At 45.6% G+C, this 20010-nt stretch overlaps 1 protein-coding gene across 2 annotated transcripts in view; it reads left to right on the forward strand.

Annotated features, from left to right (window-relative positions):
- Nucleotides 1-20010, forward strand: part of LOC311234331 (phytanoyl-CoA hydroxylase-interacting protein-like) — a 46147-nt gene that overhangs the window by 16002 nt on the left and 10135 nt on the right. For both annotated transcript variants that reach the window (XM_084321477.1, XM_084321476.1), the window contains 2 exons: nucleotides 11865-12061; nucleotides 15618-15792. In XM_084321477.1, coding sequence (XP_084177603.1) covers nucleotides 11865-12061; nucleotides 15618-15792 — 372 coding nt within the window. The remainder of the gene's footprint in view (nucleotides 1-11864; nucleotides 12062-15617; nucleotides 15793-20010) is intronic.

Raw genomic sequence — 20010 nt, forward strand, 5'->3', positions numbered from 1 at the left:
TCAACAGGTCGTTGAGGACAACACCAAGGTTCTTGGCGGTCGGGGACACGGTCACAGCAGGTCGGTCAGGGGGGAGGATTTGGCCGGCAGGTGGAGCAATTCTGTTTTGCTTAGGTTCAGTTTGAGGTGGTTGGTCATCATCCAGGCGGAGATGTCAGACAGACAGGCAGAGATCTGCTCAGAGACGTGGATATCCGAGGGAGGAAAGGAGTGGAAGAGTTGACTATCATCGTCATAGCAATGATGCGAGAAGGCATGAGACGTGATAATGTTACCCAGATATTTAGTGTAGTGAGGGAGAAGAGAAGGGACCAAGCCCTGGGGGACACCTGTCCGCAGGGGGCGGGGGGCCGACAGGGTCCCTCTCCATAACACTTGGTAGGAGCGGTCCTTGAGGTATGATGTCAGCGCAGAGCCAGCCACTCCCATTCCTGCTACGGATGCGAGGAGGATCTGATGGTTGACTGTGTCGAAGGCAGCAGACAGGTCCAGGAGAATCAGGACAGAGGAGGGGCCTTTCACTTTTGCTAAATGGAGTGCCTCTGTGACCGCAATGAGGGTAGTCTCTGTGGAGTGACCAGTCCTGAAGCCTGACTGATTAGGGTCTAGGAGGTCATTCTGTAAGAGATAATCAGTAAGTTGTTTGGATACAGCACGTTCAAGTGTTTTAGACAGGAAGGAGAGAAGAGAGACAAGACGATAGTTATCTATGACGGTCGGTGGGGTTCATGGTTGGTATTTTTTGTGAGTGGTGTGACTCTGGCTTGTTTTAGGGAGGTGGGGACCACCCCCGAGTTGAGGAAGGAGTTGATGGTTGCAGTTAGAAATGGGATAATGTCTGGTGCTATGGTCTGGAGGAGTGGGGAGGGTAACTGGTCTACCTGGCATGTAGTGGGACGGTTCAGCGTTACCAGTGTCAGGGTCTCGGCGTCTGTAATGGAAGAGAAAGATGACAGAATGAAGGATGAGGTTCTCGATTCAGTATTTGGAATGGGTGGGGGTTGGGAGAAGGAGGTGCGGATGTTCTCTACTTTTTCTTCAAAGAAGATTGCAAAGTCTTCAGGACTGGGTGGGAAACGGCGGGCAGGTTTCTCCACGAGGGGACAGAGCTTGTCGAAGGAGATTGAGATGGCTGAGAGAAGGGTGGAGGTTGCCGTCTCTGGGGGGAGAGCAGAGAAGATGTCACTCAGAGGTAGAGCAGTCGAGCAGATAGTATGTCAGAGGAGAGGGTGGAGGGGGATAGGGATTGCAGGTTGCGTCTGACTGAGACGGTTTGAGTTGGAGTGGATGGTTTGGAGTTAAGCATGAGAGTTAGTGAGAAGGATATGAAGGAATGATCAGACACATGCAGGGGCATTACCGTGGTGTTAATGATGCTGGAGTTACGGGAGAATATGAGATCCAAGGAGTTGCCTGCTTTGTGAGTGGGAGTCGGGTCAAAGGATTGTAGGAGGGAGATGAGTCAGGCAGGTTGAAGTCACCCATTAGAAGGAGGGGGGTGCCGTATTCGGGTAAAGAGCTGAGAAGCATGTCCAGCTCATCTGGGAAATGATCGAGGGGACCTGGGGGGCAATATAGTGTAACAATGGTGAGTTTGAATGGTTTAGAGACAGATACTGCATGATATTAGAGAGAGGAGAGTGACAGAGTTAGAGGAGAGTGACAGAGTTGGAAGTGATATTGCGTTTGTGGAGGGAGAGGTCAGAAGACCAGTGCCTCCGCCGCGTCTGGACTCTGGAGGGTCGTGAAGTTATAGTGAGTAGATAAGGCTGCCGGTGTTGTAGAATTAGCTATGTTCCCATTAACTAACTACTAGCTATGTTCCCATCAGCTCTACCTTACTCTAGCATGTAAACTGAACTAACCATACTAAGCTAAGGGTCTGTCTCAGACCAGGTAAGATCAGGGTAGGCCGAAGGAGAGGGAGAAAAGATGGGTCTTCTTGAGCAAGGTTCTGACTCTTCTGCTCCTCTTCCTCTTCTTGTTTTACTGATTGCTCACGGTCTTCTTTAACTTTATCAAAGGCCTTTAATTTCGCCTGTTGGGTCCACACAGTGACTTTCGAAGTTCCTCCTTCCTCCAATGCAGCTTCGTCGATGGGTCTGAATCTGTGGTTTGTGTGTTTCTTCAAGGCCTGACACATCACACACACTGGCTGTTGATCGTCCAGACAAAAGAGCTTTCGTTTCTCACAATGCAAACTGCAGAGCACCTCAGATCCTGCTGAAGCTCTCTGACTTCCCTCCTCCAGAGCACCTCAGACCCTGCGGAAGCTCTCTGACTTCCCTCCTCCGGAGCACCTCAGACCCTGCTGAAGCTCTCTGACTTCCCTCCACCAGAGCACCTCAGACCCTGCTGAAGCTCTCTGACTTCCCTCCTCCAGAGCACCTCAGACCCTGCTGAAGCTCTCTGACTCCCCTCCTCCAGAGCACCTCAGACCCTGCTGAAGCTCTCTGACTTCCCTCCTCCAGAGCACCTCAGACCCTGCTGAAGCTCTCTGACTCCCCTCCTCCAGAGCACCTCAGACCCTGCTGAAGCTCTCTGACTCCCCTCCTCCAGAGCACCTCAGACCCTGCTGAAGCTCTCTGACTTCCCTCCTCCAGAGCACCTCAGACCCTGCTGAAGCTCTCTGACTCCCCTCCTCCAGAGCACCTCTCAGACCCTGCTGAAGCTCTCTGACTCCCCTCCTCCAGAGCACCTCAGACCCTGCTGAAGCCCTCTGACTCCCCTCCTCCGGAGCACCTCAGACCCTGCTGAAGCTCTCTGACTCCCCTCCTCCAGAGCACCTCAGACCCTGCTGAAGCTCTCTGACTTCCCTCCTGTAAGAAGGAGGTTAGGTTATTTTTACACCAAGCTAGCAGGTGATTCAAATCAAATCAAATCAAATTTATTTATAAGGCCCGACAACACACGTTAATGTCCCCATGGGCCGTACAGGTCTTCTTTAAACAAGTCAAGAAGAAAACATAACAATAAGTCAAGAACAGAACAAGAACACCATAAGGTCCAAAAAATTTAAGATAAATGCAAATAAATGAAAGAAAGAATGCAAGCACTCCCAGACATACCCCACGCGAAGGTAAGGAAAAACTCACTAAAACCTAACAATAGGGAAAAATGCTCCACAGGCAGTGTGGAGGAGAGAAACCTTAGAAGGGCCATTCAAGGGGGGATCTCCCTTCTTAGATGTCGGTGATAGTAGTGTTGCAGACTTACAGTTGGTAAGCATGCACTCAAGTGTGAAGTGAAACACAGATGAGTGCATGCAATAGCAACTGAACATTTTGAAAGATTAAAGATCTGATTCACCTGATTTGGATGTAAATACCCTCAAATTAAAGAAAGTTTAATTTCAAGTACATTGTGGTGGTGTACAGAGCCAAACATTTGCAAGTTGTGTCAATGTCCAAATATTTATGGACCCGACTGTACTATTATCAAGATAAAACTACAATACTTTTCACTTGACATACTGAATAATTTGTTAGATGAATCTTAATTGATTTAGACAACGAAATTGTGTCATGATTCCAGATATTAAAACATCCCACCATACTGATGGGCGTGAGTAATTGATTACTTGCAGCTATGAGAAAAATCTATCTTAAATTATTAATAGTTTTTATGGAAAGAAAATTTTAAAAATGTACATATTTGTTTCACATGTAGGCTATGTGTAAGATTATAACTGTTTGTTGGTTTCCTTTTTTTTCTACTTTTTCTCCCATTTTCTATTTTTCTCCCATCCCAATTTCGTATTGTCCAATTCTACCCTCCCCTGTCTCGAACGCTGTTAGGCCATGGCTCCCACAGGCCGGCTGCAATGTGGACGAAGCCTTGCATCACGTGTCCCCTCCGGTACACGAGGAGGCAGCCGTCGCATCTTTTCACCTGCACAGCGCAATCAATTCAATCATTGTGAATCGTTACCTGCAAAGTGGACATCCCTGTGCTTTCCCGTGTGACTGGTATATGCCTGCAGACAGGCTTTACAGGAGCTGTGAGTACATGGAAGAACAACAACAGGCTCTTTAAAGATGTCACGACACACAGGACAGGAGAAATATTCAGCTGAAGATAAGAAATGATTGAGAACCATGTAGTCCATTGAGATCAGCAGCAGGTTGATGTCCCATTGTCCCAGTGTGGTTCATTAGTCCCTCCTGTAGCCGCCAGTGTGTCCTCCTCTCAGTGGGAGTTGTGTGTCTCTTATCTCAGTGAAGAGAATGAAAACATACTGACATTTCATCCCTGTACTTTGACGAAGCAGTCGGATAAGAAGTGGAGCTTTGTCACATCACAAAATAGAAATACATTTACATGTTGTTGTTCCTTCCCTAAACCACCCATGGATATTAACGGAGCACTTCACCCAAAAATCACAATGTAATATCAATTACTCACCCTGTGATGCCTTGTATTCATGAAGATCTTGTTTTCGCCTCCATGGTGAACTTAGAATCCGAAAAATGGTAGAAATACTTGACGAATTGAAGTTAATAGAGATTTAGTTTAACAACAGCAAAGCTATTATGATAACATCCATTTACAAACTCACAACGTGTGCAGTATAATCTAACTAATTTATCCAGTGGTATGCTCAGTACCTCACGCATTTTCGCTAAAACCTTGCTAACAGGATGGAAAGAAATCCCAACCTAAGCATGCTATAAGTGTAAAAAAATGATCTCAAACCTACCGAAGTCGGCCCATGTCACCCCACTTCTTAGGGACCTGCACTGGCTCCCCATTGCTGCACGAATCCGCTTCAAGGCCCTCGACCTAGCATACCGTGCGGCAAAGGGAACCGCTCCCGCCTACCTCCGGTCAATGGTCTCTAACTACACACCCTCAAGACCCCTACGCTCTGCATCTTCTGGCCGCCTCAGACCTACTCCTATCCAAGCTCCGGGAGGGTCATCAAAGAGAAGTCGCCTATTCTCAGTCATTGCCCCACAATGGTGGAATGAACTACCCACCCCAGTTAGGACAGCCGAAACACGTCCAATCTTTCGCCGTTGACTAAAGACGCACTTCTTCAACCATTATCATTATCTGAATTAAAAAAAGAAAAAAAATCTAACCCTAACTAACCGTACTGTCATGCACTTGTCCTAATAAACTAACCTACACTGTAGCACTCAACACTTTGATGAACATTGTTGCTCAGCTGATAGAGTTGTGCCCTTCCTGATGACTTGTCGTACAGAACTTGTAAGTCGCTTTGGATAAAAGCGTCTGCTAAATGACTAAATGTAAATGTAAAATAGAAAATAGTCAATGAACACCAGACCTGGTCGAATGTGGGAGAAACGCATAGGAACAAGAAGTGACTTTGTCCTATTTGCACCAATAGTGACACGCGTGTGTTTGCTCCATAGAACAGAAGAGGGGTGCAAAGTTTTGTGTCATCTGGCCACATGGTAGCACTGTTCATAGAATCACATGATAGAGACATGCATGAGAGAGATATTAGTTTGCCAGTGCCTCACAACAAATATCACACCAATCGACCAGGTGGTGGCTTTATAATCAAAGGTAAAAATTTACAACTTTGACAAGACACAACTTGTAAACCGTAACACAAGACTTTGTACATTTCCAACTAGCCGTTTTCTGTCTGTAGGCTATACTGTAGGACGGTAGTGTCAAATGTTGCCTAGGCTGTTTCTGTCTGTAGGCTATATGTACAGTATATGCTGGAAAAATACTTGGAAGTACAGTTTGAGGTAGGTCTGAATGTACTTAATTTAGTATTTCCATTTTAGGGAACTCTTGGCCTATACTGTGACTCCACTACATTTCAAAGGAAATGTCTCACTAAAAGAATTAAAGTTAATAAAAATCATTGTGATCATCAGTTGATGAAAAAGATGCACTTGCAGTTGAAACCCGGCAACATTAAGAGAAATCAGATTACTGGAATTATTCCATCATAAGTATTTGTATATTTTGTCCCATCACTAGTCATAAACTTATAATCACTGTCTGGTAACTACAGTTGCTGAGTGTTCTTTCTCACGTAGCCTTAGGAGGCTAGTTTGTTTATTGAATCAGATGGAGAGTGAAATCAAGACGATCGATTCCACCGAGCTGTCGCCTTGGAGCTTCTTCTTCTCCTTTTCTTTTATTATCTTTGTCGTCGTGAGTATTTTATCACTAGATACTCAATGCTGGGTGCGTTGTGTAAAATGACATCAGTGGTCCTGGCACCGTGTCACTGCCTCCAGCTGTATTCCATAACAGTCAAAGTGACTCCCCTTCTCCGATGCCGCCGAATATGTCAACAAGCCAGATTTAGTTTTCCTCTTATTGCTAAAGGTCAGTCAGTGACACTGGGGGCCTCTGGGGATGCTGTGGTGCTGACATCACAGTCTGACCCCGCCCCCCATGCTGTGGTGCTGACATCACAGTCTGACCCCGCCCCCCCATGCTGAGGAGCTGACGTCACAGTCTGACCCCGCCCCCCCATGCTGAGGAGCTGACGTCACAGTCTGACCCCGCCCCCCATGCTGTGGTGCTGACATCACAGTCTGACCCCGCCCCCCCATGCTGAGGAGCTGACGTCACAGTCTGACCCCGCCCCCCCTGCTGAGGAGCTGACATCACAGTCTGACCCCGCCCCCCCTGCTGAGGAGCTGACATCACAGTCTGACCCCGCCCCCCCCATGCTGAGGAGCTGACGTCACAGTCTGACCCCGCCCCCCATGCTGAGGAGCTGACATCACAGTCTGACCCCGCCCCCCCCCTGCTGAGGAGCTGACATCACAGTCTGACCCCGCCCCCCCCATGCTGAGGAGCTGACGTCACAGTCTGACCCCGCCCCCCATGCTGAGGAGCTGACATCACAGTCTGACCCCGCCCCCCATGCTGAGGAGCTGACATCACAGTCTGACCCCGCCCCCCATGCTGAGGAGCTGACATCACAGTCTGACCCCGCCCCCCATGCTGTGGTGCTGACATCACAGTCTGACCCCGCCCCCCATGCTGTGGTGCTGACATCACAGTCTGACCCCGCCCCCCATGCTGAGGAGCTGACATCACAGTCTGACCCCGCCCCCCCTGCTGAAGTGGCAGGCAGTCCGCTCTGACACAGCAGGCTGACTGTGGTAGTCTGTCCGCCTCTTCAGCACAGTCATGGAAGCTTGATCCCTTAGACCAGGGGTGTCAAACTCATTTTCACAGAGGGCCACATCAGCATTATGGTTGCCCTCAAAGGGCCAAAGACAGTATAAATGTTAATGTGTGTAAAATAAATGTAGCTACTCATTTACATATTGTTAAACATGTTGTTTCTGTATTTATTACTTATTCAAGTTATACATATTGCATATGCATTTGCATAGATGTAAAAATATATGTTAGCTTATGTTATTTTAACAAATAATTTTAGTTTATCAGAACCCCATATTACTCCATCAATCAATGATCAAACCATTCAAGTAAATAACAAAGAAGAATATCAATACAAGCTATGACATTAAGTTTGTTCAAAACCTTTTTGTCACAGTCAAGAGGGGCAGAACTAACAACTGTGAGCTGCAAAGAACATGTGGGACAGATGTAGCAGATGTTACAAAAACAAATGGCTGCACACAACCTTGCAGAGGCCATACATCCAACTAATGGAAGATAGTTTAATTAACTTGAATTAACAGATTGCAGAATGGGTACAGTACAGTACAGCTCAATACACACAATTGTTAAGGGGATGCAGACCAGAGAAAGACTTTCGACTTGTTTACATCAGGGTCCCCCATTTTCAATTCGTAATGAAATTGCTATTATGTGTCTGCATGAACACACAACTGTAACTGTACTCAAAAATAACAAAATAAGGGTTGTCTCAGTTCACAACTATATTGGTCAAGTTTTGGGTGGGACTTGTTTGCGTCCCTACAGCTTCTTATTCAATTGAGCGAGATGCTCGGTTATGTCACACAGCCAGTTTGCATCTGACAGTTTAGACAATATTTCTTCAACCCTTTGTTACCTATTCCGCCTGGATCTTTTTTGTATATTGGGCTGTAAAATTGTCAAAGAATGTCTGAGGAGTAAGTGCTTTTGGCTTTTTTCCTTTGTTACTTCATCAATACCTCAGATGTTCAACATACATGTATGTGTAAGAATGTGTAATAACTAAGGCTGTCAAAGTTAAAGCTTTATTAACGCATTAACCCACAATTATTTTAACGCCGCTATTTTTTAATCCAAGATTAATGTTTAAAAAAAAAAAATCAAATGACGTGGCGGGCCACATTTGGCCCGCGGGCCATGAGTTTGACACCTATGCCTTAGACAATTGACTCACATCATTGGGCTGTTTTAACACAATCAGCTAGTCTACATGGTCAGTGGTCACCCTATAGAATTGACCGTGATCTCAAACCCAGCCCTCTTTTCTTGATCCTCCAATCACAAACTGTTGCTTCCGTCTGAGGGTTTTCTTGATTGGAGGATCAAGAAAAGAGTGCAGGGTTTGAGGGCCATTAGGATGGCTTGAGTCACACCTCTCAGATTATTTTGTCAGTAGCCCAATTGTTTGTTGTGATTTGCTTGGGGGGCACCAGGCGGGTGGGGTTCAGGTTCAGGTGGGGTTAAGCTGAAATGTAGGCCATGGAGAATATTACAATTATTCTACACTTTCTGACACTCATTGTGATAAAACCCAACTGTCTACCCCCCATGGAGGTCAAGTGTGTGTGTGTGTTTGTGCCAATTGTCTAAAAAGGGGCGTGGCAATGGGAGTGGCCTATCGCAAAAAGGTTGCAGCTATTGCAAATATGTGCTTGTTTTGCTGTGTCTTTTGTCTGGCCATAATATGAGAAGCTTAGCCCCAGCAGTGTGACAAAAGGGCCCCTCTCAACAGGGAAAAGATTACTATTCCTGCTAATCAGCTAAACAGTGATTAGGATTAAAGAAGATGGATTCTGTTGCTGTGTGGTGGCGGTGGTGGTGGTGGTGGCGGTGGAGAGCAAATTGTTGTTTCTCTCAGGGGGTCATTGTGTGTCAACTTGGCCTCGTCATCTGAAAATAGGTAGGCGACGATGCTTATGGAAGAAGGGGAGGAAAGGTTATGCGCCCCTAAAAGGAATTGTATCCTACAAATGTCCCACTGATTGAGTGTTATACTAACTACTGACGTGCCTACTATATAGGCTACACTAGAATGAAGGGTCCATTCAACCCAATTATGTGAAGTCGCTCAATTATCACCAGGGTCTCTCAGCCTCTCTGCTCCGCAGCGCTGCCTGTGTCGTTGTGTATTCATGGTGTGTTATGTGTTACTCTGGAATTCCACATTCTTGTATCTCACTAATTCTCGTGTTTAGGCCCCAGAGAGTGTGCACAGAAAATCCATTGTTGCCATGCCAAGTCTATATTGACCCTACAGTCTACAAAGCTCTTATTCAACCCCATGTTTTGTTCTCCAGGCTCCGTTTTGTATTAGCTCACAGCTTGTACAACTAGCCTACATCCGGCCTAGTCGTTGCACAGAAATGTAATGGATTTGGCCTCTCTCGCCAGGAAATAAGCTGATGCCGTTGTCCTGGTAGGTTAAAGCCTTACTCCCTGAGCCAGAACATGTACAGTATGACCTGTGAAATGAACAAAGGCTGAATGGCCCTACCTCTTTAATTTCGAAAGCATTAGCCTAAATATGACCTATAGGTCTAAATGTTACAACCTATTGCCGTAGAAGAATCATTTAGCTGGCGATTATAAAAAGATCCAGCTCTCTTGAGAAGCAAAAACAGACAAAGAAGATCTGTAATCAGCAGCATGTGAAATATTTAACACTGGCGTATGTGCTGGCAAGCGGATGAATGTAGGTAGAAGATAGATGTGTTTCTATGGCAACATAATAGGCTACTCTACTCAGGAGCGCGCGCGTGTGTGTGTGTGTGTGTGTGTGTGTGTGTGTGTGTGTGTGTGTGTGTGTGTGTGTGTGTGTGTGTGTGTGTGTGTGTGTGTGTGTGTGTGTGTGTGTGTGTGTGTGTGTGTGTGTGTGTGAGACACAGCGTCCTCTATGGAACACAGAGGAGGATGTGTCGCCTACTGTGAGTGCTCCCCTCCTCATAATAGAGAGGCTGCAGGCCAGAAAACACTGCTGTAGTGTTGTGCATCATTCACAGAAAGCAACCAAGAAAACCCCTAGAAGTGACATTCTGAGGGCAAAAGATAGTCATAGGATAGCGCTTTTTAGGGATGGGTACCGGTACCGGTACCTGTGAATCGATACCGGTACCCAACGGTACCTTTTTTCGGTACTTTAGTCTCAAGAAATTTAATTTACCTACCTCATTCGTAAAAAAAAAATCCAAACTTCAAATAACTACAATTTCGACAGTTTTCGGCTTGTCATTGCTCCGACTGCTTTGTTGTAGAATCAAGTCAAATCCTAGGTAAGCATATATTGTGCGTGTGAACGTTGACATGAAAAGAAAAAAGGGAAAAAAAAAGAAAAAAAAAGGAAAAAAATAATGAATAAAAAAGATTTTTTTTCTCACTTGATTCGATACTCGGTAATAATAATAATAATGGATTGGATTTATATAGCGCTCTTCGTGACACCCCAGAGACCCCAGAGCGCTTACAGAGTCCATTATTCGTTCATACACAGTCATACCGGTGGTGGTAAACTACAATTGCAGCCAGAGCTGCCCTGAGGCAGACTCACGGAAGCGTGGCGAATAATCATCGCCTACGGCCCCTCCGACCACCACCAACATTCATTCACATGCATACACATTCATACGAGGCAAGTAGGTTAAGTGTCTTGCCCAAGGACACAACGGCAGTGGGATGGACATGGGCTTGAGCGGGATTCGAACCACCAACCCTTCGATCATTGGACGACCCGCTCTAGTACCGACGTCTTTCGGTTCGGTACCTCAAAAGTACCGAATTCGGTACCCATCCCTTTATGAGCCACTTAGATTAGGCCTACCTCCTCCTACTTAGCTACCAAGATTACCTCCGTCACGATGATCAATATCACACAGCCTCTGTGTGCTGAGCTGGCATAGATGAAGAGCACCTTCTGTCACCGTCTCACCTAGGTGTAGGCAGGAGCGCTGCTTTGTGCCAACAGCCATTTGCTATTATTATATAAACGACTCTCTCGGCCAGCTGGGGGGGGCGCTCGCTGCTTGTGTGCTGCTATCTCCGCACAATAATGGACATTTCCACACCCTTCTTTTTAACTGTACGTTCTCTGTTATTTGCACCAGGAACCTGTGTGTTCTGGCAAAATCGCAATTGCATATAGTGTACATGCTGTAGTTTTGTTCTGCAATGACGCCTGTACTGATAGCTGCTCATTCTGCTCATCTGTATCCTCTCTGTACATACAGTACCAGTCCTTATGGTTGTGAGTGGGTTAACTGCACATACTGTATCATAACCAGTCCATTTGCATCATCTACACCTGTGTACACTGGCTTATAGATACATATACTTTACATGCAATGCTGCTGTAACAATGTATATCTGTCTTTCTGTCTGTGTCTGTCTGTCTGTCTGTCTGTCTGTCTGTCTGTCTGTCTGTCTGTCTGTCTGTCTGTCTGTCTGTCTGTCTGTCTGTCTGTCTGTCTGTCTGTCTGTCTGCCTGTCTGTCTGTCTGTCTGTCTGTCTGTCTGTCTGTCTGTCTGTCTGTCTGTCTGTCTGTCTGTCTGTCTGTCTGTCTGTCTATCTATCTATCTATCTATCTATCTATCTATCTATCTATCTATCTATCTATCTATCTATCTATCTATCTATCTATCTATCTCTTTTTCTCTATATATTATTTTTGTAACTCTGAAGTTGCTCAAAGTAACTGAAGTACTGAAGTAACTCTGCCCACCCTCCTGTTCCCACAGGAAACAAGTCCCAGGACAGAGGCATCTCAGAGATGGAGGAGCTCCCCGTCCCGCAGAGCATCAAGATCAGCAACATCACGTGTGACTCCTTCAAGATCTGCTGGGACATGGAGCCGCGCGGCAAGGAGCGCATCACACACTACTTCATTGACCTCAACAAGAAGGAGAACAAGAACTCCAACAAGTTCAAACACAAGGCAGGTCAATCATCACAGAGACGTTACTGACTGAGAGCTTTGCCGCCGACACTAGAAATAATAATGTAGAGGCGCGAGGATGTACCAGAAGAACCAGAGGATGTTGCTTAATTACACAGCAGTGTCTGAAATAGTTGAATGACGAGTAACATGTAACATTTAGAGCTTAAAAGAAATTAGCTTACCGTCTTCTCCAGAGAGAGACAAGAAGATATATACCAGTTTCCTCTCTGTGCGTTCAGTAGAAAGCTATCTGGCTGCATGTTAGCCTAGCTTAGCACAATGAATGGAAGCGGACATGACCGGTTAGCCTTCGGGGTAGACGTGTTAGTTGGACAATGCCTAGGCTAACCGGTCATGTCCGCTTCCATTCATTGTGCTAAGCTAGGCTAACGTGCAGCCAGATAGAGGAAACACGGGGAGGAAACTGGTATCTACCTTCTTGTCTCTCTCTGGAGAAGACGGTAAGCTAATTTCCCCAAATGTTGCCGTGTTCCTTTAAATAGGCCTAAAGCATACAGAACGACAACATAATGAGGAAAGTCCCAAGTGGCTTCATCAGCTAGTATGTATTATGCCCATATCATGATGTGTTTTGACTTCAAACAAAAACAGGTGTAAACGGCAGATAACCTTTTACTTTCTCCTTGAGTATAAACAACAACAACAAAAAAAGGACCATGCTGGTATTGTGATGAACCTACTTAACGGTAAATCCTGGTGGAGAAAACAAAGAGGCAGTCGTTTCATTGGACCAGAAAGGACGAGAGAGATTGGACCAGAAAGGACGAGAGAGAGAGAGAGAGAGAGAGAGAGAGAGAGAGAGAGAGAGAGAGAGAGAGAGAGAGAGAGAGAGAGAGAGAGAGAGAGAGAGAGAGAGAGAGAGAGAGAGAGAGAGAGAGAGAGAGAGAGAGAGAGAGAGAGAGAGAGAGAGATTTTATATGGAGCTACCAATCTGTTCACCCACCAGGGCATCATTTTGGTAGGTACGTTTCTTCTATATAATTCTGTGCTTTATCACCATAACATCCTAGACGGAAACGTTGCCTTTAATAAAAAGGGTGTTCATGACTCCTCAAGGATCACAAGGATTTTTACTCAGATGTGCAAGAAACTTATGATGACCTTGATGGACATTTTCTTAAAAGGTAAACAAAGAATTTGTTTTTAAATCTATAAAAAAGTAAGCTACGCTCATTAAAGCGGTTGAGGGTAATATAATATAAAATATGTGTGCAGAGTAGTAAATGGGGCAAAACTCTTATTTCAATTTACAGTGGCCATGATATATGATGATCCATAGCTCCCTGCAGTAACATACTCCTATCACACACACACACACACACACACACACACACACACACACACACACACACACACACACACACACACACACACACACACACACACACACACACTGCACTTCCTCTCCTATCACACACACACTGCACTTCCTCTCCTATCACACACACACACATACACACACACACACACACACACTGCACTTCCTCTCCTATCACACACACACTGCACTTCCTCTCCTATCACACACACACACACATACACACACACACACACACACACACACACACACACACTGCACTTCCTCTCCTATCACACACACACACACTGCACTTCCTCTCCTATCACACACACACACTGCACTTCCTCTCCTATCACACACACACACACACACACACACACACTGCACTTCCTCTCCTATCACACACACACACTGCACTTCCTCTTCTATCACACACACACACACACACACTGCACTTCCTCTCCTATCACACACACACACTGCACTTCCTCTTCTATCACACACACACACACACACGCACGCGCAGCGCGCGCTGCACTTCCTAAAAGCAATTTTATCAGCTTCCCGTCCCTCTCTCCCAACAGTCACTTCCTGGGTGTAGTGGAGCTCTCAACTCTGCGTGAAGGACCCCGTGTAATTATCTTTATCGTGGCCTGCTGGGACAGTGTTGGTGAATCAATGGACTGCTTCCATTGCTAGGCAGGTGCTTGTGTAATTCTCTCTCTCCTGCTAGGTCACACAGGGATTGGGTACATGGCTTTCTCGATGTGTGTGTGTGTGTGTGTGTGTGTGTGTGTGTGTGTGTGTGTGTGTGTGTGTGTGTGTGTGTGTGTGTGTGTGTGTGTGTGTGAAAATTACAGGGGTGTAACGATTGTCCAAATGAATGATGATTGTCAATTTGACTTTTGATTTTAACCTCTTAACAATTGCCCCCAAAAGTGGCCATTTAGTTTTAGTTTTGAGGACTGCATACTGTTTTTGCAAACCAAAATACTATACTTACTTATAGCACATGCATGAGCCTGGTCTTTTTTGAAAGATGACATTCTGAAGCTTCTGATACAATAAAGTAAATTCACTTTTAGTGCGAATGAAATAGAGTAACATAGGTCTGAACTTGGGTTGTAGAAAAACTTGTTACGTTTTCTGTAGTAGTAAATAGTCCAGAAGTAGTATTTTAAAAAAATGGGATGGCTGAAAAAACACCCTGGGTCCATAGCCATGTCCAAATTTCATAAAAATCCGTTCAGAAATTAGTGATTAGACGTGGTTTTGGTAAAAGGTGAGAGAGCTCAGAAAATGTTCTGACTTCAATGCATTCAACAGAGAATTCTCTTCCTGTTTTGGCTCGTGACTTTTCACCTAGATCCCTGATTCGCTCATTCCCACGTGGGGTACCATTGGAAAGCCGTACTCATTGGTTACAACACTGTCCAATAATCTTCGAGATCGCCAAATGATTGACGGAGGTAGAGGCTCGAGAGACGGGAGTGGTATTTGAAAAAATAAAAAGTCTGCTGTGTACTTCGGTGCACGCCTCACATATCGGCGTGTAACTCGATAACTGCTGAACCGCCTGAAACGGCTATCGACAGGCAACAAATAGGGCTTTAATTCGATATATATATATATTGTATTAAAGAATATGCACACCCGAGCTGCTAGAGGTCGCCAAAGTGCCGGTGGGAAAATCGTCCTCAAGAGAGCCCACATGTGGGCCGTTGCATGGTCACAGTTTGATACAATCTTCTATTTCCTTTTCTCACACTGTTGCTACTGGGAGTTCTGTCATGACATCCACTGCTTTGTGTCACAAGAGTAAAATACTATATCCTATGTAGATATTAGATATTATGAGATTCTCCAGCAGGGAAACTCAAAACATTTTCTGAAAACATTACAATTTTAGATTTTTTTTGTACTTAATTGTCATTTGTAATACACATTGTAAATTTTTTTTAATATGTCAATATATTACTTATTTCTCAAGTTTCTTTAATAGTTGTCATACAGAAGTACAGAATACTTTCATATACTTTCTATAACATAAAGTACAATATGTACCCTTTACCTGTGGATTAGTACTTTATTTACATATTTTAAGCATGATTGGGCTGGTTTCTTACAAGCCTAGTGAATGTACATGCCGGTGCCCATCTCCGGTTAAAAGCAGTCTATTAATGAAATATCTCTCTCTGCCTTCCACTCCACCCGCCCCACCCCCCCCTCCAGGACGTGCCCACTAAGCTGGTAGCCAAGGCAGTGCCGCTGCCCATGACGGTGCGAGGCCACTGGTTCCTGAGCCCGAGGACGGAGTACACAGTGGCTGTCCAGACAGCGTCCAAACAGCCGGACGGGGACTACGCCGTCTCCGAGTGGAGCGAGATCATCGAGTTCTGCACCGCCGGTGAGAGAAGAGAGGGGGAAAGAGAAGAAGATTAATAGTTAGGAAACACAGGCGCCAGGGAGAGAGAGAGAGGGAGAGGACCGGGTAGAGGACGGAGAGAAAGAAGGATGGAGGGAAAAAGGGTGTGGAGAGTGGGAGGGGGGAAACCAGGGAGTATAGGAGATGGTGGAACTACAGTGTATCAGGATGCAGAGGTCAGGGAGTCCAGCTAAGAGAGGGGGAGGGGAGGTGAGAGAACCCTGATGATGTGGAGACCGGGAGGGAGGGATCGATCGGTAGACAGAGGAGGGGTTGAGAGACGGAGGGGGGGGAGCGAAGGGGGGATAGGCGGTTGGGGGGAGAGAGGCGGAGCGACAGCGGATGATGAAGGAATAGAAGAGGGAGGGATCGACAGAGAGAGAGAGAGAGAGAGGAGAGGAGGCAAGAGGGGAGAGGAAATGGAGACGGCTGGGAGGCAGACTTGGATGGGAAAGGGCTGGAGAGAGATGAAGAAGTTTTGTTCAGTGATATCGATGTAATGTTATTTTGTCTTAAGTGGATAAAATGTGCTACTGAGTGCTGTATATAGTGGTGACATCACTCCCAACAGGGCATTGTTTCTGAGAAATGTTGCGCCTGGGCAGAGAGAGCCCTTGGGTGGAAAAGAATCCCAACCTGAGCATGGCCTAAGAGCAAAATGGCTGCCGTGTGAATATGGTCAGTAGAAAGGAATAGGAAGATAAAAAAAAATAATAAATAAATTATCTGAGATCTCTCAAAAGTGGACATCATCTCTCACATTAGGTAAACATTTGGTATTGTCTATACAAATAAAGTTTATTATTATTATTATTATTATTATTATTATTATTAATAGAGACTACCAATTAAATCCATAGCTTTCTTGTCCTTCTTTTTGTGTGTTCTGTATTATAGCTATGGAGACAATAGTATGGCTAATTTGACAGGGATTGTTTACAGTCCAAGAGTGACAAACCAGTTCATTTCTACATACTGTAATGTGTGAGCTATTACACGCTAAACATCGCCCCTTTCCAAAATAATCCAGTCTTTTTGCATAGATCGCGAGATATGACGCGTTAGGGGTCATCCCTATGTTCCCCGGGTCCTATGTTCCCCGGGTTCTATGTTCCCCGCTTTTTTTCTTCTTTTTTTCGAAAAAGGGTTCTATGTTCCCCCGTCCGCAAAAGGGTTTTATGTTCCCCGGGTCCTATGTTCCCCCTATGTTTCCCCGGTAGCGATAAAGACTCGCCCCAGGCTCGCCACAGCAGTGGATTTCAAAGATAGTCACTTTTATAGATAATTCATTTGTATCGCAACAGAGTCACGGATCTAGTCGGGCCACGTAGCATTATGTAGAGAAAAATCAAATACAATAAACAAGTGCAAATTAAAGAATTTAAAACGAAGTTTAGCCTATTAAATCGTTTTATAAGCGTTAGTTCTTATTTGCGGTCTGTGTGAGAAGCATCCATCTGCAGAACAGTCAGCCCAGCACTCTCAGTCCCCACGCTGTCAGGCCCCTCAGGAATTTGGGTCATGAGACCGTCACAGGCCACCAGACAATTCAGCCACCCACCCAATGGCTGAATTGCCAATGGCTGAATTGGAGTATTGCACTGTGCGGGATTGATTGATTGATTGAAAACTTTATTAACAGATTGCACAATGGGTACAGTACAGTACAGCTCAATACACACAATTGTTAAGGGGATGCAGACCAGAGAAAGACTTTCGTCTTGTTTACATCAGGGTCCCCCATTTTCAATTCATAATGACATTTATGACATACTCAATGCAGTACTGTTACATTTGTGACATACAGTAAATATATACAAGGGGGAGGGAACTGTACATTTATGATGAATTGAAAATGGGGGACCCTGATGTAAACAAGACGGAAGTCTTTCTCTGGTCTGCATCCCCTTAACAATTGTGTGTATTGAGCTGTACTGTACTGTACCCATTCTGCAATCTGTTAAATAAAGTTTAAATAAACGCATCGCGGATCTGCCCGCAGGAACGCCCTACCCAAAGCTGTAAAGGAATGTGAATCACTACCCACTTTCAAAAACACTCAAAGAACACCTACGGGAGACTGCAATTCGAAACTGGCCCCCACAAATGTCCTAACCCAGTTGTACAGTAAATGACCATGTATGGCTTTGTCAGTATTCCAATGTACAGTGTACAGTGTCCCCCACCCACCCCCTACTCAACCCACCCCCACCCACCTCCAATGTACAGTCCCCCCCCCCCCCCCCCCCACCCACCCACCCCACCCCACCTACCCAACCTCCTCCAATGTACAGTTTCTACGTCAAATGTATATACACTCTTTTCTGGACACTTTTTGTATCACAAACAGTACTGTATTTGCAAATCTGGTATGTCATAAATGTATAGATGTAGCAGTACTGTCTATCTGTATGTCATGTATGTCATATATATGTTATGATGAATTGAAAATGGGGGACCCTGATGTAAACAAGACGAAAGTCTTTCTCTGGTCTGCATCCCCTTAACAATTGTATGTATTGAGCTGTACTGTACTGTACCCATTCTGCAATCTGTTAATAAGGTTTTCAATCAATCAATCCCGCACAGTGCAATACTCCAATTCAGCCATTGGCAATTCAGCCATTGGGTGGGTGGCGCTGCTAAGCGGGCCTGTGGCGGTCTCGTGTCCCAAGTTCTGCAGATGGATGCTTCTCACACAGACCGCAAATAAGAACGAACGCTTATAAAACGATTTAATAGGCTAAACTTCATTTTAAATTCTTTAATTTACACTTGATTTTTCTCGACATGGCCCGACTAGATCCGTGACTCCGTTGCGATACAAATGAATTATCTATAAAAGTGACTATCTTTGAAATCCACTGCTGTGGCGAGCCTGGGGCGAGCCTTTATCGCTACCGGGGAAACATAGGGGGAACATAGGACCCGGGGAACATAGAACCCTTTTGCGGCTACCGGGGAACATAGGACCCGGGGAACATAGGACCCGGGGAACATAGAACCCTTTTGCGGACGGGGGAACATAGAACCATTAAAAAAATTAAAAACAGGGAACATAGAACCCGGGGAACATAGGACCCGGGGAACATAGACATGTTCCCACGCGTTATATGCATTATGCCGAGATCGTTCTGGTTGCTCGCCTGAAACCCCAAATACTTCCAAATCAAAGGTATATACCATATACATATGTGTCTTCTTCACAAAAGAAGGGAGGGGGGGGGGGGGGGGGGGCGTTTTAATCAGAAAATTGTTATGCGTATCATGTTTTAGGTCCGGTAAAATACGACACTGTGATCGGTACAGAAGCATGTTTTTTTTTTTATCCACTTTTTCTCCCATCCCAATTTCGTATCATCCAATTCAACCCTCCCCTGTCTCGAACGCTGTTTCTTGCCTCCCACAAGCCGGCTGCAATGTGGACGAAGCCATACATAGCACGAGTCCCCTCCGATACTCGAGGTGGCAGCCGTCGCATCTTTTCACCTGCGCGGCGCGATCTTTCAGCATCAGGGGTCTGCGCTTTGGAGGGGCGCCGCCCCCATCGCTTCTTGATTCTACTGCACAGGCGCACCAACCGACCTGTAGGAGTCGCTGTCCACAACGTCCGATCCCCACCCTTTTTTCCATCCCCCTAATACTGCCAATTGTATTAGTACGGACGACCAGCCAAACTGAAAACAATGTGGAGAGCTGGGTTCGAACCCCGCGTCTCCAGCATTGTTGGTGAGTGCCTTGCCCACTGCACCACCTAGCCGCCCTTACAGAAGCATGTTTTACGTAAAAAAAATACCAGCAGGTTACCTAAGATAGACCTTACCTCAGTCAGAAGATACTCCAAAATGAATAAATCCCAGTCGATCCCATGGCGATCGCAATTACTCGTGTATATTGGGCATGGCTACCATACGGGAAATAATAGCTCTGAGCACCAAATCTTCCACCGATTGCTATGTTGTGATCCACTCCTAGGCGGAAACAGCCAAAGGAAAGTCAGTACTGGAAGACAAGTGATATCCCCAGTTCAAAAGGTAGGCAATACTGCCACCTGGCAAGGTTCGATCGTCATTGCAATTCCAACATAGGCAGATGTGCCAAGGAGACCCAGGGAGCTTCGGCTGAGTGTATAGAACGGGGATCAAAGGAAAAATATCAAAGGATCCAAAACGAGTATACTCGTTTTTGGCGCTCAAGCGT

Source organism: Notolepis coatsorum (assembly GCF_963971535.1).
Source record: "Notolepis coatsorum genome assembly, chromosome: 9".
Classification (NCBI taxonomy): Eukaryota; Metazoa; Chordata; class Actinopteri; order Aulopiformes; family Paralepididae; genus Notolepis; species Notolepis coatsorum.